The sequence below is a fragment of the Oppia nitens genome, unplaced genomic scaffold (genome assembly GCF_028296485.1).
Source record: "Oppia nitens isolate AA-2021 unplaced genomic scaffold, nextdenovo-longstitch-racon4-pilon3 scaffold3_pilon_pilon_pilon, whole genome shotgun sequence".
Lineage (NCBI taxonomy): Eukaryota > Metazoa > Arthropoda > Arachnida > Sarcoptiformes > Oppiidae > Oppia > Oppia nitens.
In genome coordinates this window covers 1,949,809-1,974,149 of record NW_026533221.1, presented here as the reverse complement: position 1 = coordinate 1,974,149, position 24,341 = coordinate 1,949,809, and the positions used below count along the sequence as shown (strand labels likewise).

The window sequence follows — 24,341 nt, the reverse complement described above, 5'->3', positions numbered from 1 at the left end:
TATACTATATATCGTATATATATATACTGTATATTTGTAAATATTCACATGACAATTGAAAAATTAATAATAATAATAAAAAATATTGTCATTTTCAAAAAAAAAAATTAATATATATTTGCACTTAATTTATTATTTGATTTTATTATTAGTGATCAAAGTTTTATATAAATTTTATTTATTTATTTTTCTCTGAATAGTTGTGTAAATATTTTATTAAAAAATTAATTTTATTTTTTTTTTTAAATTTATCATTCTATAATATGAGTTTGAACAAGTTAAATTTTTAAAAATATTATTCAAACTTTTTTTTAAGTGTGTTATAGAAGTAATTTTTGTATTTTTTTTGGAAATCAATAATAGTATTTTGAATATTTTATTTTTTATTATTTTTTTTGTAAAAGATACCGTATGTTTAAATTTTGATAAATAATGTGTAATTATAAATTAAAAGTAGTGTATAAATTATTATCTAAAAAATTAATAATATTGGTTAGATTATTGGTAAATGATCACGTACAATTATTAAGGTAAGCTGATACTGATTATTAATTTTTTATTATTAAATTAAATTTTTTATTATTAAACAAATTTAAATTTCTAGTTTAAATTAATTAAGCTTATTTTTTACAAATATTTATTATTATCAATATTAAAAATTAATCTTAGCAAATAAAAATTAGCAAAAAATTGTTTCTAATTGTAAATTTATATCAATATTAAAATAGTTTTATAGAAAAAAAAGTTTTATTGAAATTAATTGTATTTAAAAATTGTTACACTAGTAAGTGATTGGAGAGTATATACAGTACATTATATACCTATACCTGTATATAAATACATAATATGTATTACATATGATATACTTAATAATAATAATAATAATAATAGTATTAGAAAAGTTAGTAGTATTGTCGGGTCATTTTAAACAAGTATAATACTACAGTAGTAGTATATAAAACTTATTGTAGACTCTACTACCACTTTTGGGTTATAGTTTTATACTGGTACACTAGTATGGCATATATAAACAACTGGGGTATATGTTATCAAATTGAAAAAAGCCATGTCTTACGTGGTGTGTGTGTGTGTGTGTGTGTGTGTGTATGTGTATGTATGTATTGAACACCTGAAAAAAGGTTGAAACCAGTATTACTTTAGTCCAATGGTAGTGCAGACTAAATCAAATAATATGATGATGTATGGGATAGGGATAAGAGAGAGAGAGAGAGAGAGAGCTCATAAACACACACACATACATGAGCTCTGATAGAGTATGCTATGCATAGACAGACCGGTCTTTACTACTACTACTAGTGGTATATATCGTGAAGTATGCCTTACCTGAGAATCCGATCAACAGGTGGTTGATTGACCCTCCAGTGCCTACCAGAGCTGCTGCAGCACAGGTATACAGAGCCATTAATGGTGTAAATATATATACTGTATACACACATATATATTTATAGTATAAATATATATATTAATGATATATATATTTGTCTGGCAGTCTGGCACTCGGTGTTTGTGTCAAAAAAATATGACTTTAAATATGTACTCATAATAATCATAGTAATAATAATAATAATAAAGTTTTCATCATTGATTAGTTTTGTTGTTATGTTTTATCTATTACTTAAACACAATTGGTTTTTATCAATCAAATGATAAACCAAACAACATATAGTAGTTGTAGTAGAAGTAGTAGTAGTAGTAGTAGTGGTGATAGTAGTAGTAGTAGTAGTTGTCTATCAAAATAAAAAATAATAATAAATATATTAAATATATGATATGTATTATAATTTATTATAAGACTCTGTGTCACTAAAAAAAAATAAATAAAATCAAAAAAAAATTTACAAAAATCATTCAACAATTTATTAGACGCAACAAAGTTATGCATCAATTGTTTGTCGAAGTCTTAGCCAAAAGAGATCTATCAAAAGCTGGCGATCTGTTCTCCATCGACGACAAAAGTATTGTCGAAGATCTATCCGAACTTATACATCATATCCAGAAGATAAGCAGCGCCAGCAACTTCTTGGACAAACACAATGACCAGAGTGTTGTCGAAATTTGTTTGACACGAATCACAAGTGCCATCCGGTAAGTGTCAATCATCACCATCTTATTAGATCCCTATTGATGTTGTCATTGCCCCATACCCACACACACACACACAGCGACACGGGAACCATTGAAGAACATGCCGGAGCACTGGTCGGACTACTAGAGTCATGTCTGATGCACGATCTGATGCCGTCAAACAAAGACGAAGATCCGCCGCACGCCAAGATTGCCAGCGATGTTGTTTCCTGTATATTTCTGGTAAGTGGTCACTCGACCGCCCGATGATGATGATGATGATGACCATCGATTTATTGATCTAATCTAATCCAATATTTCTTATTTCTTTTTTTGACCAACAGAACCACAGCAAGAAATCGGTAATGCGATTGGCTGTTCCCATAGCCGTCAAACTGTTGCACAGAGGAAACAAAGAGCTGAGCCGAAACCTGTCGAGCTATCTGTCGTTGGCCGCCATAAACAATGCCGACGTACTATCGCCGCACATCCAGCCGATCATCGACTCGATCATTGGCGGCAACTATTCACTGGCCCGGGTTCTGCCAAAGATCTATACCGTCAACAAGGAACCGATTCACGATCATATCATGGCCTTGGTCTGCCTACTGCCGCAATGTGATACTCCCGAAAGGCTATCTCTACTCAATCTGTTTGCACTTATATCGAAAAATCGGCCGTCAATTCTCGAAACAAATTTACCGCAATTTATGGACTGTCTGACCCAATCGCAGACGGCTTATCCAACTCTACAGATATTCTTAGATATGGCCCAAAACAATGCAAAACCATTCCAGGAGTACGTCCATCGTGTCATAACGGCATCGGAAGCCCAGACAGGAATGCTGTCCATTGCGGCCCAGTTTCTCGGTTTGGTCGGCAAACTGAATGCCAGCAAAGCCCGCGAATGTCTCAAATTTCTGACCAATCAGTTATCCAAATCGGATCTCTCGACAATGATAACACTGTTGCGTGAGATCAAGTCAATTGCCGAAGCCTTTCCGCAAGTGTTGCCATCGTTTTTGCCACAAATTGTTTCCCAAACGGAAAACTCAACGTCATCTACTGTTCAGTCATATCTTCAGCAAATCAGTTCCATTAACAACAACAACAATAATAATAGTAATAACGGCACATCCGGTGGTGGTGGCGGCGGCGCCGGAGCCATAACCATAGTTAGAGTCAATTGTGATAATTCCGGTATCAATGGTATCAGTGGTAGTGCTGGTCAGACAAACGTCGGCGGCGGCGGTGGTGTCGTCGGCAGCAATACTAACAGCACATCATATTTTACCAGTTCGTCGACAACTGGTAGCAGCAATCAGAAGAAGTCGTCAATACTTAGCGAATCGACATTTTCGTCGCCATTCAAGTCGACCGGCAGTAATAGATTGGGCACAAGTAATATACATGTCATTCATCGGAGTATTCCTCGGCTGCATATTGTCAGCGGCGGTCACATTATTGGTCGTCATTCGTCGTCTAATGTTCACCGAAGTCTGACGGCACTGATGATGGCCAATCCGTCAACGAGCCGGCATCAGATGAACCGTATGTCCATCGAGAGTGTCAACGCGCCGACAACCGGCGGCTCACAGAAGAGTGCGTCGAGTTCTTATCTGATGGCATTGGCCGAAAAGGAGTCGGAAACGGCCAAATCGTCCAAAGCGGTGGCCACTTCGGTCGACTCGCAGCTGCAAAGTCATGCCCAGAATGTGACCTCTTCGTCGTCATCATCATCTCATTATAATCTGAAACTATCGAAAAGCGAACTGTTTTCGAACAGCAGCGGCGGTGGCGGCGGCGGTAACAACAAATCACGCGACAATAAGTCGCCAAATCATCAGCAATCGGGTGGCGGTGGTGGTCAGCAGCCGCTGATGCAGAGCCAGCTAAGCCGATTGTCGACAACTTCGGCAGCCATTAGCGAACCGTTTCCGATGCGCGACGCTGTCCAACATTTTTGCGAAAAACATATCGACAAAATCAAGAGCTATATGCAGAAGATATTTGTTAAGATACCGCTTCCAGTCAAGTGTACGATTGAAGAACGAAAAGCCAAAAAGGTGGCCAAATTGCACTTTGTTTGTCAAGGAAAAGGTGAACACTGTCTCTACTCGAAGACCTATTTCATAATGAAGACCCGAAACGCCCGCATATGGATTCATCTGATGTTTTTGGCTCTTCAGGCCAAAGCTTCGGCCGCTATAAGCACACGGGAGACATCAGTGGACGCATTGAAAAACTGTTGGGACAGTCTTAAGGCCGACAATAAGACATTTCTAACATTAGTCACCTCATCGTTTCCGTCGGCCAAAGATCAGGATCTACTGAATCATGAACTTCGGTCGCAAAGGTATTTCGATGTTTTCGAGTTTAACGCCATCGTCCAGATCTGGGGCTGTTTTCTATGTAATCATCCCGAAAAAGCTAACGGTTTTCTCAAGAGTAATGAACCCGTCATCGAGGGTCAACTGAAAGAAAAAAAGGGAAAGTGGAAACTATTCAGACGATGGCGGACCAGATATTTCACACTATCGGGTATACAATTGTCGTATAGAGAAGCCGTAAGTTTTTATTTTTTAATTTTATTTTTATAGTTATATAATATTATATCGATATTATTATCTATTATTTTGTGTGTGTGTGTGTGTGTGTGTGTGTGAAAAATTGTTTGTTATTTTTATATTTATTAAAAAAATTTACTGATAAAATATAATGATAAATATATGATATTTTATTATTTAATTCAATATTAATATACAGTATTATTATTATTATTATATAATATTTATTTTTCAATAACATATAACAAAAAATAAATAGCAGACATCTCTTATCATATTTGACATCAATTGACTAAATATTTTTGTCTGTTTTAATAAATATATATATATTTATAAAAAAAAATTATATATATATAAAAATATAAATAGTTTTTAGTTACAAAGGGATATTAAAAAAAATTATTATTTTTATTTATTTTTTATTATAAACATGTACTGTATATGTGGCATAAAAAATAAATATTTTTTTTATAAAAAAAACTTATATATAAGTATAATATGATAGTAATAATAAAATATATTACTGTCAACCATAAAAATAAGGAGACAATTAAATTAACAGACAAAACAAACAAACAAATAGTTTAATAATTAAAAAAAAAATTAAATTTTTTTTGCGAAACAATCTAATTGTCGATCAAAAAATGCATTTTAAATCAACACCTCTTTTGATAATATAATATATATTTACTTTAAAAAACAACAACAAAATTAGATTTTAAAAAAATATATACAAAATAAAACATTTTAATTACATTAATGTATTTCTAATCTGTTTTTCCACAAACAAAAAATAAAATAAATATTTCATAATAAATAATTATTAACATTATTTAATATCATTATTATTATTTTTTTAAAAAAATTAAAAATAATATCTATTGTATTAACAACAACAACAACAAAAAAATATCAAATAATTAACATTTAAATTACAAAAAAAAATAAAAATAATAATATAAATGTCATACATTGTAGCGTAAATAAAATAAAACAAACCAAACAAATAGTTGTTCAAAGAGAAAAAAATGTGTTAATTAAAAAAATATTTAAATTTATTATAATTTTTTGTTTATTTGTTTGAATGTGTTGTTTAAAGAATGGCGACAAAGACGGCGAACCGGTAGAGATCGGGCAAATCCAGTCGGTTCGGGCCATAGGCAGCTCCCGGGGCCGGACAATACCCAAGGCTTTCGAAATATTTGCTAACGAAAAGACTTATGTACTTAAAGCCAAAAACAGCCTAAATAATGAACAGTGGGTTCAGTGTCTGTCCATAGCTATGGCACACTCGCAGGCAAAAGAAGGTAATTAATTAATTAATTAAAAATATTTAATTAAATAATAAATATTAAATACATTTTATTTTATTTTTTTGAAAATTTAATTTATTCACACAAAACAAAAAAAAACAAAAATAATCACTTAATTTACTTAATTACGATATATATATTTAATTCAGTATTATTTATTTTATTTTAGTTTATTAAATCAGATAATAATATAACATACAGTAACATAACATATAAATATTAAAAAATATAATTTCAATGATCTAATAATTATTTTTTCATAAATTTATTTTAACTTTATCATAATTTTCTTCCCATTTTTGGATAGACATTCCTAAGGTTATGGTCTACTCAATTATCTAAAAAACAAACAAACAAATTTTTCCAGCCCCCATACCCCCACCCCTAAAAAAAACTAACTGTTTATATATATATCATATGTCATATATAATTTAAAATGTTATACATTAAAAAATACTGTAATAAATTAGATTTATTATATACCATATATATTATATATATTTATATATATATATTTTATTACGATAAAATAAAATTTTAATGATAATCAAAATTAAATTAAAATATTATATATTTTTATATAAAAAAATGCTTATGTAATTATTATACAATTTATTTTATTATTATTATTATTTAATTAATATTATAAATGTTTCATTTATATATTATTTAAAAAAACGCTTATGAAATACTTATATACAATATTTAAATTATATTTATATATATATATTTTTATTCATTTTTTAAAATTGTTATTTATTATTATATTATACTAAATAATGTTTTTTTTGTATAAAATTAAATTGTAACAAAAATGATCAAGCAATTTTTAAAACCATATATAGTTTAAATATATTGAATGATAATAATTATGTTTATATACATATGTATATATATATATTTATATATACATATTTGAATATATTCAATATATACCTTCAAACAACAACGAAATAATTTTTTTTAACAAATAATTTTTATATATTTTTGATGATTAAAAAAAATAATTTTACAATTTAGAGAAATAATTATATTTTTAATTGATAAATATATATAAAGTTTTTTTTAAATATGTCATTCAAGTTATATAAAAATAATATTGATTTTAAAAAATTGTAAACATTTGAAAATAAAAAAAATAGTTTAACTATTGATTTGAAGTTGATTTTTGGTTGCATTAATTCATTCATTAATTTTAAATCAATTCATTGCAAAAATGATTGTTGCGATTCTGACTGCATAGCCGCCGATGGCTGTACTGATGGCCAGTACTTGTGAAAACCGTTAACAAAATACTCGTCCGATTCGGAGTCCAACAGCGATAGTCGCCAGAGATTTGGCAAAACTCTTTGCGACGAACAGATGACAACTTCGTCGGCTGGCTTTGAGTCCGACGACGACGACATCAGTGTCGTCGAGTCGTTGCTTAGAATCTCGTCATTGATTTTGGACATTAAAATCATTTGTCTTTGTTGGACACCGAGTGCCGACAATTGATATCTATGGCTATCACTTGCGCCACCGTTGGCGTCGATCGGTTCGCGCGACAGTCGCAGCGTTTTTGCCGAACCATCAAAACTGAGTACATAGTTGTTGGCCAATTGACCGGCTTTTCGTCTCGTTGTTCGCGACTTCTTTGACCGTTGATTCGCATTGTTATCGACCACTAGTTCCGTCGTCTTCTGGCAGTTTGCCAGCAACTGAACCATACGTTTGGGATCAATTGATCGCCGATTGGCACACTGTTTGATGTGTGCGATCGACTTCGGACCGGTGGCCATACATAGCGGACACTGTTTGTAGTACTGGACCCGTTTAGACATGTCTTCTTCCGCGCCATCGACGGTAATTGCCGAAGACGTAGACGACTGTTGCGACAAACGGTTCCACATTTTAAACAACGGACTACCAGTGTTGTTGGTTGGCTGTCCTTCGCGATGATGATGCTGACCATCAGTTCGGCCATTGACTGATCTAATGTACTCAACGTCTTCATTGTCTTTATCACTATCTGTGATGTCTTTCTTCTTCTTGTTGTTATTGTTATACGAGTCGATGGGTAGTAAGTCGTCGTCGGACGACAGCGAGTGGTCGCTAAAAGTAAAGCTGATCTCAATGTCTTCACTGTGTGAACCAAATAATATCTTTTCCAACTTTTTGGTGGTACTGTTGCCGTCGGTTGTGATGTCGTTGTTTTTGGTAGTTGTTGATGTGGTCATCATATTCTTCTTCTTCATCATCATCTGCCGAATACTTCCATCAGACAAACAGTCAGTCTTCTGATGGTATGTTTATTACCATTCAATTCCCAGTTGTTTTTTTATTGTGGGATCAGTTGTCTTGTATTATGTCTTGTATATGATATGATGGCTAAAACAATAGTAATAATAATACAGTAAATCGTTAAATGATTTTTTGGAAAATATAAACAAATATTTAAATAAAATATTAAATAATAACAATATGTTTGTTGTGACGAAACGGTCGACAAATAAAAATAAACAAATAAAATGAATCGTTCAGTGATTACGTTACGAAAAGTTTTTTTTATTAAAAAAATATTTTAATTAATTTTTTGTTTTTTATGTTTAGGTTTTAATGTATATATTATATTATATACTATATAATAATTAATTTTTTGTTTCAAAAAATTTTTAAAAATTTTGATACTTTTGATAAGTTTGGATAAATTAATTTTTTTATTTTATTTTTTTAAATAGCACTTAATGTTTTATGTTTATTTTTTTAATTATTATTTTTTTTAATATCCAGTATATTTTGTATATAAAAAATTAATAATAATAATAATCATTTTTTTGCTACCGTACCATTCACCCGTACATGGCTTTCCCCGAGACATATACCATATCGGGTATCAATAAACTAATCAATAGTTGTCCGAAAATTATTTTAACTTTCAAATAAAAAAATATAGATTATTTGAAATAAATAATATCTTTTATTGTATAAAAAATAAACTAAACTTTCTTTATTTTATTTGTTTATTCAAAAATAATTTGCATAATAAAACGTTTGGATAATAATAATTTGTATATACTTTTAAAATCATATATTAAAATATATTATATTAATTAATCCTATTTATATACATGATTTATTATTTTTTTTTAAAAATAAATAATTTTTAATACATATAGAGATAATTTTTATAATGCATCTATAGTTTTGATTTTTTTCTTATCAATTTTAATATCTAATCGTTTATACGGTTTTTATCTTTTAAATACAGTATTAAAGTTTAAATATTACAAAAACAACTAAAAATATGTTTAATAAACATTGTTTATACATAGTGTTGGTAATTTTTCGCAATTCAATTTTCGATTGCCGCAATTGCGGAAAATTGCGTGAAATTGCTTGAAATTGCGCGCATGAGGGAATGTATAAAAATTAACTTTGAAAACGTTAAAAATTTTGTTTACAATAGATTAAGAGAATTTACTAATTTATTATTATTTTTACATGGTTTTTAGATGGCAACATTTTATGATAAAATAATTAAATTTTATATAATTAATTTATGTTTTTATTCATATTGCTTTGCCATTTAAATTTTGTTAATTTTTTAAAAATTATAAATTGTTCTATTTTACAATTGCGATTTTCGCAATCGAGCTTTTTGCAATTGCGGCAATTTCACGCAATTTCCGAGCAATGCAATTGCGCATTTTGCAATCGGTACATCACTATTTATACAGTATATTAATGTATTATAAAATATTTGTTTTTCATTGTACCTGTAGTTTTAAATTTGATTTTCCAGTTATTATTAAAATTTTAATCTCTAAACTCTAATATTATAGTTTAAATCTCTAATAATAATAATAATCTCTATAATAATATTTAAGTATCAAATGCAATAACACAACCACTAATCTCTAATTAAATATATATATATAATTAATAATATTATTTGAGTTTAATTATTTGATTAACATATATTACTATATATAAGTTACTGTAACTTATATATATTAACTTTTAAATAATTGGTTTGTTTGAAAAGAAAAAGTTATAAAAATTAGTTTTATTTTTTAAATAAATTACTTGAACTTGAATTGTTTAAATACTTGAACTTAAGATATGATGGGAAAGATGGTAACAGTCGTCAACGTATCGGACAGTCATCTTAGAGACAGTTTTGACCGATTCGGTGATGATTTGTGCGGACTATTACTCAGTTATCTCGGATTTGACGACCGTTTTCGCTACGATTGTGTGTCCCGACAATGGCATCGATTGATATTCAATAGTCATAACTATATTGAAAACCATGATATTTATACTTATAATTACACAAAGATTTTGAAAAGATTAGCCAACAGACCGTTTGAACAGAATTTGTACGAATCAAACGAAATGTATGAATTGTGGATCAAATATAACATCAATATTAAGACATTTGGTGTCAAAAGTTGGGCGATTATGGATTGTTTGGGCAAATTGTTTGCAAAATATGGCCAGAAATTGGAGAAAATAAGTTTCTATAGATATAACCGACTGGTCGCCAATCAGCTCAGACAATGTCCAAACTTATCGGAGATTCACTTCACTACCGACGGTACAACACTGGTCGACACCCTATCACTACTCCTGGATAATGACAACAATAACGAAATATTTTTTGGAAAATTGCGAAAAATATTTTTTTCAATATCTCGAGTTAATACTAATAAAACATTCTGGAAATTTACCGAAAATTATGGCAACAATTTGTTGGCCATTAGTATCGACAGTTGTTTTAGCGACCGTTTTGCCGAACGTATCAATATATTGGCCGGTTTGTCCCAAATGACACAATTAAGACGATTACAATTACGGATATTTTACGAATTATTTACCGATATCTATGATTTCAATGAATTGGACAAAATTGGTAACAATTGTCGACAACTCCGACAATTGTCACTAACACTGACCTATCGTTCCGGTCAAGAGTTTAACCGTTTATTGGCAACAATTGGCAGCAAAAACTTTTGTCAATTAAAACGATTGAAATTGATTGCTCTGTTTAATGACTACCCAAACAACAAAGGTATCGCCGCCGCCGCCCATACCAACAATGGATTTGAAATATCTGGCCAACCATTGAATCAGTTGCCACTACTAACACATCTAACATTGGATATAACATATCTGTGGCATTTGAGTCCCGATATTATTGGCAATCCTATGAAATTCATACCAAACGTTCACTATATTGACTTTGATTTGATTAATACTAGCGACCAATTGTTTGATTGTTTGGCAAAATTGAAACATTTGCGTACATTAAGGCTAACATCGGAAAATATATGCAAAAATAATCTACATTTTACCGAAACAAATGTTTCAAAACTATTAGTAAATTGCCGAAAAATTACAACAATTTCATTAGACTGTAAAATGTCATTTGATTGTAAAAAACATTTTAAAAATTAACATTTTTAGTGACTATTATAAATAATAATATGTTTCAAAAATATTTGATTACTTTTTGTTTAATTAATTAAATTTTTATTTTGTTTAATGATTTTTTATAACAAATAAATAAAAAAATTTTAAAATTTATATCTATACATAAAAAAATATCTTATATTCAAGTATAAAATGCAATAACATAACGACTAATGTTTAATTTAAATATATATAAATTAAAAAAAATTGTAAATACAGTATAAGTTTTATTTTAATTAAAATTAAATAATTTTTTTTTCGCTTATAATATGGTTTATTTTTAAATAAAATACTTTATTAAAATTTAAATATTCAACAAAAAAACAATTAAAAAAAATATTTGCTAATATTAATATTATTTATTTATTATTTAATTAAATTAATTTATAATCTATATAAAATTTATGTATATTGAATAGTGTTGGAAAAATAGATAAAATTACTTAATTATATTTTGTTTTTATGCCAACCCTGGATTGACAAAAAAAATTATTTAAAAAATCAATGCACCTGTAGTTTGCATTTGATTTATAGTTTACTTTTAAATTTCTTCTAATATCTAATTATAATATGTATATCATTTAATAGTCTCAAATAATAATAATAATAATAATAATATTCAAGTATAAAATTCATACTAATGTTTATTGTAAAAAAAAATTTATTATATAATAAAACACAAATTTATAATTGAGTGTAAATAAGTTGGGTGGGGGTGAGGGTGTCATAACAAATGTGTTTATAGTGTAATAGTTTAATTAAACTTTAGTTATTTGTTCATGATGACTTTACTATTTTTTTGTAAAAAAATAACTTTACTAATAATATCTATAATAATCTAATTTATGTAAAAATATTGATATATAATTATCAGCAGTTAATATTAATACATGTATGATATTTTGCATACCATACCTGCACCTGTAGTTTTTGTTGTTGTTATTTAGTTTAATCAATTTAATCTACTTATATAAACAGTATATTTAAATATCTAATAATAATAATAATCTAATCTTTCAAATATTTCAAGTATTGTAAGCAACAACAACATCATGACTGTATATATAAAATAAATTAAAAATTATTTGAATTTTATTTAAATGTTATTTTGGTTGTAAAGTTGTCTGTTGTAAAAGTTTAACATAAAAATAGTTTTAAAAATTTATTATAAAAAGTTTTATTTTATTTTTTTTTAAAATTAATTATTTGTTTCAAGACTTGGAGTCAAGAAGAGATGGTTAACAAACAGAAGACTCATTGTAGAGATAGTTTGGACCGATTTGGTGATGATTTGTGCGGACTATTACTCAGTTATATGCCGTTTGGTGACCGCTTTCGATACGATTGTGTGTCCCGACAATGGCATCGATTGATATTCAATAGTCATAACTATATTGAAAACAATTACAATTATGTGAAAAACTATGAAAAAATTGCCAAAAGATTAGCCAACAAAGTGTTTGAACAAAATTTATTTCAAAACAACAAATGCTATAAATTGTGGCTAAAATATGACAGTAATATCCGATCATTTTCGGTCACTAACGGAGCAAAAGTCGAAATTGTTGACCAATTGTTTGGAAAATATGCCAAAAAATTATTGGCAATCAGTTTACAAGAATTTGATCCACTTATCTGCGAATGGTTCCGAAAGTGTCAAAACTTATCGTCGATTGTCTTTATAAACCATTCGTGGCCGACAACTGATACCCTATCGTTGCTGTTCACCGATGATAACACCAGTAAAGTAGTATTGTTTTCAAAACTACGGAAATTAAACTTTTATATGACTTCGGCTATCAGTCAAAGTAAATATTACAAGAAATTCATTGAAAACTATTGCAACAGACTATCGATGTTTACAATACATTTCCAAACACAAGACACGGCCAACAATGATCTGATGGGATGTGTGTCGCAAATGAAACAATTAAGACATTTGTCAATCAATTCATATTTTGATTGTCTAATTGATTCAGAATTTATGTCTTCATTGGCTAAGATTGGTATTAATTGTCCAAAACTTAAACGACTGGATGTCTACATATGGTTTCTATCGGTCAATCAGTTTAACGATACGCTGAAAACTATTTGCCAAAACTTTAAACAATTAAAATCATTGACTTATTGGGGAAATATTAAACAACAGATTCCCGGCGCCGATAGTGGCAATGGATTTGAAATATCCAGCAATTTGTTGAATAGTCTAACAAAACTAACTCATCTGACATTGATGTCATACTATCGCTGGCATTTGACCGACAATTTTATTATAAATCCAATGAAATATATACCAAATGTTTACTATTTATATTTGGATTGTATTCATACAACCGATCAATTGTTTGATTGTTTGGCAAAACTGAAACATTTGCGTACATTAAGGCTAACATCGAGAAAGTTATGCGAAGATAATTGTAAACAATTTATTGAAACAAATGTCCAAAAACTAGTCAATAGTTGTCCGAAAATATCGACAATTTGGTTGAATTATAAAAATTATCTCTAATTTTCTAATAATATCTGTAATTGATTTTTTATTGTTATAAACATAATCATGATTGTAATATTTATCATTAAAATAATATTTTTTATTTTTTTTTTAAATTAGAAAATAATAATTTGAAACAATTTCATTAAATACTATTTATTCAATTGATATTTCAATATATATTATTTAATAATAATACTAATAAAAAAAACAATTAACTAATTAAATATTTATTGTGTACTTATTTTTCAATAACAATTAATTTATATTATATATGTTTCTCTTTATTTTTTTTAGATTTATACAGTAATATTGAAATATTCAATTGATTTGCTATACTTTTTAAATAAAAAATACAATTATTGATTTTGTTTTAAATAAATTTTTTGCATTAAATAATAATAAATTTATATTACAAACTTTATACTCTCATTAAAGCACAACAACAACAACATCAACAACAACAACAAAATTAATGATAATTATATTTTAATAATAATAATAATAATAATAATAATAAAGATAATACTGTACTAAATGATGTGACATATGATGTCATTACAAATGATAAAAATTTAATTAATTGAATTAATTACTAAATTTTTTTATGTGTCGACAAAAATGACTATATATTGTATGACTCTATTTTTAAATTTTATATATTAACCATTGATTCATATATATACACAGTTATACAGTATATATCTATCTATCAATAGACTAATTTTATTTTTAAAAACAAACAATTATTTTTTTTTATAAATAAAAATATTATAGTTATTAAACTCAAGATTTACAAAAAAAAATATTTATGTATGTTTGTGAATGTGTGTGACATTAAGTTGTTTGACTTAAATATAATGTTTTTTTAAAAATTATAATCAATAAATATATAGTATATTTATTTCATATATATATTTATATATTAATATATTGCTGACAATCAAAATAGATGTTTAAGTCTATTATAGATTATAGTTTAGTTTTTATATATTGCTATTTAAACTCTAGATATATGTGTTTTTTATTTAGACAATAATTACTATACAAAAAATATATTATAATAATAATAATAACTCATTCATTGATTTCTGGTTATTATAGTTTTGTTTTAAAATCACTTTTTTAAATCAAAAAAAATCAAGCAATCAATTCATTGACACTTCGGGTGGAGGTATTCATTGGTAAGCCTTTTGTCGGAAAGCGGCGGCAATTTCTTCGACAGTCTTACCCTTAGTTTCGGGTACTTTCTTGTAGACAAAAAGCCAAAACAATGCCAATAGGACAGTGAATATAACGAAAACATATCCTCCCATTGTTTCCTTTAATTTTAAAATTAAAAAAAATAAAGTTAAATATATATATACAGAATATTCTTGTATATCCAAAATATATACATAATATATTAGACTATAATAGTAAATATATATTAGATCATTACCTGTAGGGGCAAAAAGGCTAGACCGACAACAAAATTGGCCGTCCAGTTGACCGAAACGGCAATACTGGTGGCCATGGCTCGGGCACCTACACCGAAAAGCTCGGCAACGAGAAACCATGGTATCGAACCGGGACCCGATGCAAACATCACAATAAAAACATAGACGGCCAAAATGCTAACATAGCTCAACGATTCAAACGTATCTTTTAGTGCCAAACAAAATGTTAGGACAATCGTCGTGAACATCATTCCGCCCAAACCGGTCAACAGTAGTGTTTTGCGGCCAGATTTTTCAACCAATACCAGCGAAACGATTGTCATGAGTACATTGATAACACCGATACCCAGTGTAGCGTACAGTGCGGCCGATTTGTTTAGGCCGGCCTTTTCGAAGATGGATGTCGAAAAAAATATGACAGCATTGATACCGGAAAACTGTTGACTCAACATGACTACCAGTGCGATGATCAGCGGCTGCCTGAGCATCGAGTTGTACCACAGTTCGTGTAACGTTACTTTCGGTACCAATTTCATTGACTCGTATTCAGCCCGCATGTCGTCCATCTCGTCGTGCACTTCGATGGTACCCCTGAGCCAAGTCAACGCTGGGATTATAGTAATAAAAAAACAAAAAAACCGGTATTAATTTTCAATTATATATGACTTCCAATAGGGATGAGTATATACAGTAGGTGTATATATAGTATATATATGTATGCATATATTAAAGGCCCGTTACCTCGTTGTGCCTGAACATCTTTATTTTGAAATATTAGTATATATTTTGGCGATTCGGGACACATCGGCAATGTGGCCAACGTAAAGATTGCCGGCACTATTGTGACCGCTATTGTTGTTGTAGTTGACCGCATAATAAAATAAATTAATAATAATAATAAATTAATAATTGTTTTTTTTTTAAAAAAAACCCCCATATATTATATAACAAGTGGTTTTTTTATAAATAACTAATTTATTACCAAAAAGTATTGGCCACTTGTCCTCAGTTCCCAAAACCTGCGGCAAACCCAACAGATTTGACGTAAATATAGATATAGTGATCACCAGCTGATAGATAGTCCCGATAGCGCCCCTCATATTTGTCGGCGATATTTCCGTCAAATACATTGGCGCCAAACCAGCGTTTAAACCTTTAAATATTAAAATAATTATTTAGTTTAAAAAATTCAAATGTGTTATTAAAAAAATAATTAATGTAAAATACAAAATATTAATAACAATACTAAAAATATCTATTATACAATACATTGCCATAAAATTGTAATGTTATAAAAATATAATTAAATAAAAAAAATATAATATAAATGTCAATATGTTAATTTAGTATAGTTTTTTTTGTTATTGAAATGTTAATTATAAAAATATAAATTTAGATTTTCAAATATTAATAATAATAACATTAATAACACATAGACTGCTAAACTTTTAGATATTACAGAATATTCTGTATATATATATATATTCTATTATATATTTTTAATGTCAATTGTCGTGAGTAAATATTTTCGTAAAATACTTGAAACTGATCCAACATTTTGGCTTTTTTATGCCAACATTATGTCATTGTTGTCTATTAGTGTGTGTGTGTGTGTGTGTGTGTGTGTGTGTGTAAAGTGTGACAAAATGTATTGACAAAACAATAGCAGCAAAAAAACATTTTCAAAAAAACAAACCTGCATTGAATCCGATGAAAAAACGGCCCATTATTAGCATCTCATAGGATCGGCAAACCTTGGAGAAGCCCATGAGTCCGGCGGCCAAAAATACAAACACATTGTTCCAGAGTAGGCCACCTTTGCGGCCAAACTTTTCGGCTACATAGCCGGTCAACAGTGCACCGATCATACCGCCGATACAAAAAATCGATACCATTATCGAGTAGATTAGGTTAACAGTGGTTAGATCATCGTCGCCGATGGTATCAGTTGTCGAGTTGTGGCCACCGATTGTCGTGTTGCCGAAGATATCGTGCAATGGTGTCAGGTCTTGAAATCGTTCTCTATGTGCTTCGCGGATAAACTTTTGGACCAACTCTTGGGGCGCATTGACAACACCGGTATTATATCCGTGTTGAAAGGATGAGCCCAATGCTGCCGCCGATATGGCAAACACTAAGTGACTGTTTAATCCCTATTTTTTAATAATAATAATAATTAATTGTAATATATATATATAAAATGTAATCAAAAAATTTGAAATATATAATCCAATATATATATATATATATATATAATATTTATATAATTTTATGTATGGAATATATGTAATGTAATGGATATTTCAATTGGCATTACATGTAAATTATTGAAATTATTTTTTGTTTTTTAAAAATTAGTTAATAAATAATTGTTTTGGAAAACTTGTTTATTATTCAAATTCTCAATTGTAATTGTTATTCAATATATAATATATGACAAACGTGACATTTTTAAAAATAATTTTTTTTAATTTATGGCATGCAAATTGAATATTGAATTATTTATTATCAATTTAATAATTAGTTTTTTAGATTTTATAAAACTAAATTATGTGCTTATCTATAATCCAAATATTTATAAATTTTGTTGTTGAAAAATATAACTTTTTTTAGCAAATATTTAATAGTTAAACATTTTAATTTTTTAAATATATAATTTTATAGTTTATCTGATATGATATTTCAAAAAATATTTATTTTGTCTGCATTTGTATATATCATATTTAATTTATTATCAGATTAAAAGTTTATTTAAATAAAGTTGTATTATTTTTTTAAAAAATAAATAAAAATGTTATGTTCAAAAATATATATCAATAATATAGTTATACCGTAGAGTAAATATATATATATATATATATATATATATATATATATATGAATGTTGTCTAATAACAGGGAAATGCATCCAAAATTCAATGCACATGTATGTCGACCTTTAAGGAAGGGGAGAGAGAAAGGCTCGTCTCGTAGACACACCATATATACAACCAATAGAAAGTGTGGTAAATAAGGAGTGTCTGGTTTTATTACGGCATCGCAAAAGTACCGGTGCCTCGTTTTTGAGCTATTTATATAATATTATATATATATATATAAGATATATTGATTTTTTTACTGGTACTCTAGTACTCGTATTGCACATCACTATTGAAAATGCAATCAATACTTGTATTATTATTATTATTATTATACTGTAAAGTACAGTATTATTATAATCATTAATTCATTATTATTATCGTAAATATTATTATATTACTACTGTATAATAATTTAATTTACCGGTATATCTATTAATATAATAGATATATTTGGTTTCTAATGTTTATTCAATATTATATATATGATATATCATTAGCTAAAAATTATTTTTAAAAAAATTGCATTTTCTAATTAGAAATTATTATATAAAAATAAAATGCATTTATTTACTTATATAAATGCAACAAATATTTTATTTTTAAATAGAAAACTTACAGATCTCCTAATGTGTGGCATATTATATCAATTGATTATAATTGTTGGTATTATTATTATTATTATTAGTTAATTCAATACAAATCAAGATTTTTGTTTGTTTTTATTGTTGACAATATTGTCATCAAAAAAATAAAATAAAAGTTTTCAAATAAAATTTATTTTACTTATTGTATTGATATCAGGATTTAATATTAAATAAAAAAAACAATATTTTTGTCGACAATTTTTATGTTCACTATTCAAATAGACACGAAAAAAACAATATGTATTTTAACCGTCAAAAGCAAATAATAGAAAATAGTTTGTTAAAAACATTATATTAAAAAATAAATTTAAAAATTATTATTATTGTTATTATTATATTATAAGTAAAAATAATAATAAACGCAAAGTTAGGATGACTTGATGTCTGAATAATATAACAAACAGACAATACTTATATAAAATAAAATATTTCGTATATGAAATTAAATAATAATAATTTTTTCACTTAAAATAATTAATTTTTATATAACAATTTGTTATTTAAAAATTATATAACCAGATAGTAATTTCTTATATATATACAATGCATATATAAAATACTGTTGACTTAACTTTTTTTTTAAAAAAAATACAAATTATTTTTTAAAAATATATAAGAATTTATTAGTAGAAAATTATATAATTTATATCATATATATATATGAATATAGAGGTATAATAATTAGATAGAAAAAAATGTGGAAATGTATGAAAAGCCGGATCACTTGACATATACTACTATACAATACAGTAGACACACGAGTAGTAGTAGTAGTAGTAGTAGTAGTAGTATGTGTTTCGGCACTACCTATCAAAATACTGCCTACGAAAACATACCATTATTTTTATGGAGTTCTTTGACGCCGGACTAATGGCAACGTCAACCTAACCGCACACACATTTTATACATACATATATATATATTGTATATTATATACACACACACATACATACATACATACTGTACATACATACATATATATTGTATATTATATATACACACACACACATACATACATACATACTGTACATACATACATATATACACACACGCATGACATCCAATGATATACAAACATATTTGTGCCATCATTTTCATTGTAATCATTAGATTATTAGTTTTTTTTGTGAATACTATTAAAAGTTATTACTAATAATAATAATAATAAATTATTGATTAATTATACATATACTAAATATACTAACATACTAAATGTATATATTATTATTATTACTTATATATATATAAACAGTATACTACATCAATAGCTAATTAAATTTATATATCTATTTCCTCTATATTATGATACTGTATATACCGTACAGTAAGTTAAACAACTACAGTATCGACAGCATCTGTATACCCCCTCCCCTATACCTCTAATAGTTTATACATATATGTATATTAGTTTAAATAGTTGTTATGATTATACTGTATATGTATATAACTATAAAAAAAAGATAACTATATATATTGGTTCCGATTAAAGGCATTGACCACAAATTATTTTTTTGATTATTTTAATTGTTTTTTTAAAAATTATTATTAAATGATTAGTTTTTATAAATGCTGGTAGTTTTTTAAATAAAAAAATGACATTAAAATACACTAATTACTGTAATTGCTATTATACTTCAATATTCAATACTAAGATAATATATATATTTTTTAAATTTTAAATAATATTTTTCTCACTACTAAAATTATGATATGATATAATATAACAAAGTTTAACTAATATAAGTTAATAATTTACTTTATTATTATTATAAATTATAGACATATAGTTCAATATTAAATAATAATAATAATATTAATAAATTTATTATTATAATAATTATTATTTTAAAATTGCAATTCATTGTTCGCTAAATTAAATAAAAAAACTAATTTTATGGTTATGTCATATATGATATATAAAAATTAGTTTACGTATAAATCTTTTATAAAATTATATAAAAAATTTATTAGTTGTTATTCATTATTAATAATTAATATAATACTAATAATTATTATTATATCATATAATTGCCTTCAAATGGTAAATAATGATAATATGCATTAAATATATATATATATATACCAAATACCGTATTTGCTCACCTTTATCGACATATTATTTGTTAAAAATCGGCTTAAAAAATTGTTTGCTGCCAGGTTAATTTTCACATTTAATTTCATACCTGGCGCAAAATGTGATTGTAATTAAAAATCTATTTATCTAATTAATATTTTTAAAAATATATTTATCTCCTATATTGATTATATTGATTTATATTGCAAATTATTATAGCCAATGTTATTAAAACTTATTGGTTATTAAAAATTCACTTAAAATCGGTTTTTAATAAACAATAATTACAAAAACTTTTTTATTGTTATTTTTATATTAACTTAAACAGACAGGTCGACTGTCGACAAATTAGTTGTTATGTATTTTCACAATTTAACCCCCATGTAGTTATTGGCGTATTAATACGGTATCACTACATTAAGTATTACAATTTGATAATAGATTTAATATGTTTTTTAAAAAAATATATTTAATTTAGAGCATTAGAAAACTAACATAATATACTGTATATATACCTACTATTATTGAAAATGATATTTATATACCATTTAAACCAAAAGTATCAAGGTTATTATATATATATTTCTAAAAAATGTATGTTTTTATGGTTTAAATTTTTTTTCATAATGATTCGACATTTAATAAAAAAAATGTTTTTTAAATATATATATTAGTTATATATTTATTATTATTATTATCATTGTTATTATACATTACATCAACAATTAATGTGTTTTTGTGTTTAATTAATATATTATATCATATATACTAAAAAAATAAATAGATTATTCTGTATAATAATAATAATAATACAATATTATATTCATTATAGTAAGCAACAGCTGCTAATATTATTTGGTATTACTATTATGTTTGTCTATACAAACTAGTAATACTGTATTTATTATAAATAATTAATTAAAATTTGAAAAATTATGATAAATAGTTATATTTTTAAAAAAGATGCATAAATACGACAATTAAGATAAATATACTTTTGAAAAACATATATTGAATAGTAAATAATTATTATTTCTAATACAATATACAATATATATATATATATAACAATAAATAAATTTTTTTAAATAAAAAGTAATCTCTAATTTGAAAACATTTAAGCTTACAAACAATGTATAAATATTTTTTTTTTTAAAATAACATTTCATAATTTATTAACTCATTTTATTTTTAAAATAAACTAAAAAAATAAATTATAGACAAAATAAACTATTATTGTTTTATAAGATCTTTTTTTTTAAAAAAAATATTATACTTTATTTTTATTAGACACAAAAAGAAAAAATATTTTGTATTAAATAAATCTATATTTATTAAAATATATTATTAATATTTATAACATTTTTTGCTATCAAATGTTATGATGCAATAAAATATTATACATTAACATCTGGTGTCTGAGTAATATTGCCAAAAATTTTCATCACTAATATTGATTTAATAATTTTTGTTTACTGACTATAAAAATAATTTTTTTTATACTAAATAATGGGTATTATATTTGATATGAAAAATAGTATCATATTATTAAACAAACACGGATTCAATAATAACTATTAGTGATTATCAAAATTTTTTATTGGCTTATTTTGATTTCTATATTATTAATCAATTATGTTAAATATATCAATAAATAAATATCATGAATTTGATTCATAATGATAATATTATTTAATTAGTTATTATTAAACTAATTATATATATATATATATATACAGTATATACATGTATATATTACATACACAAATATATATATATATATATATATATATATATTGTATAAAGTTTAGTTACAATTTAAATATGTAATTTCAAAACAATGTGAATAAATGTGATTTATTAAAAAATCATTTTTTAAATATAAAACTTGATAAACATATGTATATATATATATATAGTATATTACGTTTGTTTAATTTAGTCTCATATATACGGTATATATTGTTTATTTTTAAATTTTAAAAAAATAAATGTGTTATTTGATAACTAATTTCAAAGATATTTGAGCTCAAGAAATAACAAATTATTTTGTATTATATAATATAAAAAATTATAATAATAACAAATTTTTTAATTTTTTAAAGTAATTTTCAGTAGTTTTTTTGATAAATTAATTAGAAAATAATTATTGAATAGAAATAAATTACTATTATTGTTAAAAAAGTTAACTTAAATTATAATTTTTCAAACATACCCTTAAACGAGAGTTACTTTCATGATTAGCACTCATGATTAGTGGTCATCAATCAAATTATTATTGCTATTATTGCCAATAATTGATTAATTGATTATTATTATTAGTAGTTAAATATGAAAAACTATTTTTTTTGTTATATCCGGGTTAAATTGATAAGCAAAAATAAAACTACTGGTGCTTTTAAGGACTTCCCAAAACACAGTAAGTAAACGGATGTTTCATATAAAAGTTAGTGTCACTGACAATAACTCAATACTAATACTGAATATCTTTTTTCTATTGAAAACATACTATTAGTTTATATATGATATAAATTTATATTATACTACAGTATATATATATAGAGTATTGCTGTATAAACAAGAATCTATTGCTTTTGGAGGAAAATAAAAACTATTAGACTATTAGGCTATTAATATATAGTATTAATAATACCTAAAGAATTGTTTGTTTTTCTAATGAATTGTCAGAAAAATTCTTCGCCAATAAGTGTCAAGAATTTCTACGAGAATCGACTGATGAAACTCCCGGCGCGCAGTGTTATTGGTTTATGCCGTACGTGTGTGTGGTGTGTATGTGTGTGTGTGTATGTAAGTGTAATGTTGTAAATGTTTATGTAATGATATATATATATATTAGACATATGTAATGCCAATGCAATACCCATTACCAGAATATAAACACACATATATATATACAGTATATATGTATATAAAGAATATTATAATCATAAATAAATAATGATTTACTTACACCAGAATCGTCTCGTCGTTGTCCTAAATTCATTGGCAAAGTCGACAAATCGGTGGTCGACGAAGCCATGGATTCGGCCGGTGATGGACTCTTGTCCCGATCCCTGTCCGGTATATTCAGATAAGCCATTTCCGATAGCCTTAGGTCGTCCATTTAGCAATGGTGTGGATATATTATTATTGTTTTATATTTATATTAGTAAGATTTTTTTAGGTGATAATAATTTTTCAGATATTATAAAAAATTATTTTATATATTTATTTATTTCTTTTTTTTGCGACAATAACAGTGAAACCCCAACAAAAAATTACACAACAAATTTTTTTTAATGATAATAACAATCAGTTAAATATATATWTATATATATATATATATATATATACTTTATTAATAATAATTATTATCAATTTATTTATTATAATCAATTATAATTAATTAT

The 24,341-nt window shown here is 26.1% G+C and overlaps 2 protein-coding genes across 4 annotated transcripts; one reads left to right on the top strand and one right to left on the bottom strand.

Annotated features, from left to right (window-relative positions):
• Nucleotides 1-1,857: 1,857 nt before the first annotated feature.
• Nucleotides 1,858-6,345, top strand: LOC128957300 (ventricular zone-expressed PH domain-containing protein homolog 1-like). The gene is made up of 5 exons (XM_054303036.1): nt 1,858-2,106; nt 2,184-2,328; nt 2,430-4,652; nt 5,752-5,959; nt 6,273-6,345. The coding sequence occupies exons 1-5, from the start codon at nt 1,898-1,900 to the stop codon at nt 6,305-6,307; spliced, it is 2,820 nt and encodes a 939-aa protein (XP_054159011.1). The 5' UTR covers nt 1,858-1,897; the 3' UTR covers nt 6,308-6,345.
• An 8,624-nt stretch (nt 6,346-14,969) lies between these two features.
• Nucleotides 14,970-24,182, bottom strand: LOC128958622 (solute carrier family 2, facilitated glucose transporter member 1-like). 3 transcript variants are annotated; one of them, XM_054304510.1, is made up of 6 exons: nt 23,903-24,182; nt 17,049-17,505; nt 16,335-16,505; nt 16,094-16,201; nt 15,355-15,959; nt 14,970-15,235 (listed from the first exon to the last, which is right to left on the bottom strand). In XM_054304510.1, exons 1-6 carry the CDS (start codon nt 24,053-24,055, stop codon nt 15,092-15,094), a joined length of 1,638 nt encoding a protein of 545 aa, XP_054160485.1. In that variant the 5' UTR covers nt 24,056-24,182; the 3' UTR covers nt 14,970-15,091. The 3 variants fall into 3 exon arrangements, with proteins under 3 accessions (XP_054160485.1, XP_054160488.1, XP_054160487.1); XM_054304513.1 differs by lacking the exon at nt 23,903-24,182 and adding an exon at nt 20,961-21,006; XM_054304512.1 differs by lacking the exon at nt 23,903-24,182 and adding an exon at nt 18,830-18,884.
• Between the last annotated feature and the right edge of the window lie 159 nt (nt 24,183-24,341).

Bases quoted from the DNA above. Each gene is read 5' to 3' on its own strand.
- LOC128957300 (XM_054303036.1), top strand. From the start codon at position 1,898: ATGCATCAATTGTTTGTCGAAGTCTTAGCCAAAAGAGATCTATCAAAA. The intron at 2,329-2,429 runs GTAAGTGGTCAC...TTTGACCAACAG, and splicing joins TTGTTTCCTGTATATTTCTG to AACCACAGCAAGAAATCGGT. The intron at 4,653-5,751 runs GTAAGTTTTTAT...TGTTGTTTAAAG, and splicing joins AATTGTCGTATAGAGAAGCC to AATGGCGACAAAGACGGCGA.
- LOC128958622 (XM_054304510.1), bottom strand. From the start codon at position 24,055: ATGGACGACCTAAGGCTATCGGAAATGGCTTATCTGAATATACCGGAC. The intron at 16,202-16,334 runs GTAATAAATTAG...CAACAACAATAG, and splicing joins CAAGTGGCCAATACTTTTTG to CGGTCACAATAGTGCCGGCA. The intron at 15,236-15,354 runs GTAATGATCTAA...TTAAAATTAAAG, and splicing joins TAGCCTTTTTGCCCCTACAG to GAAACAATGGGAGGATATGT.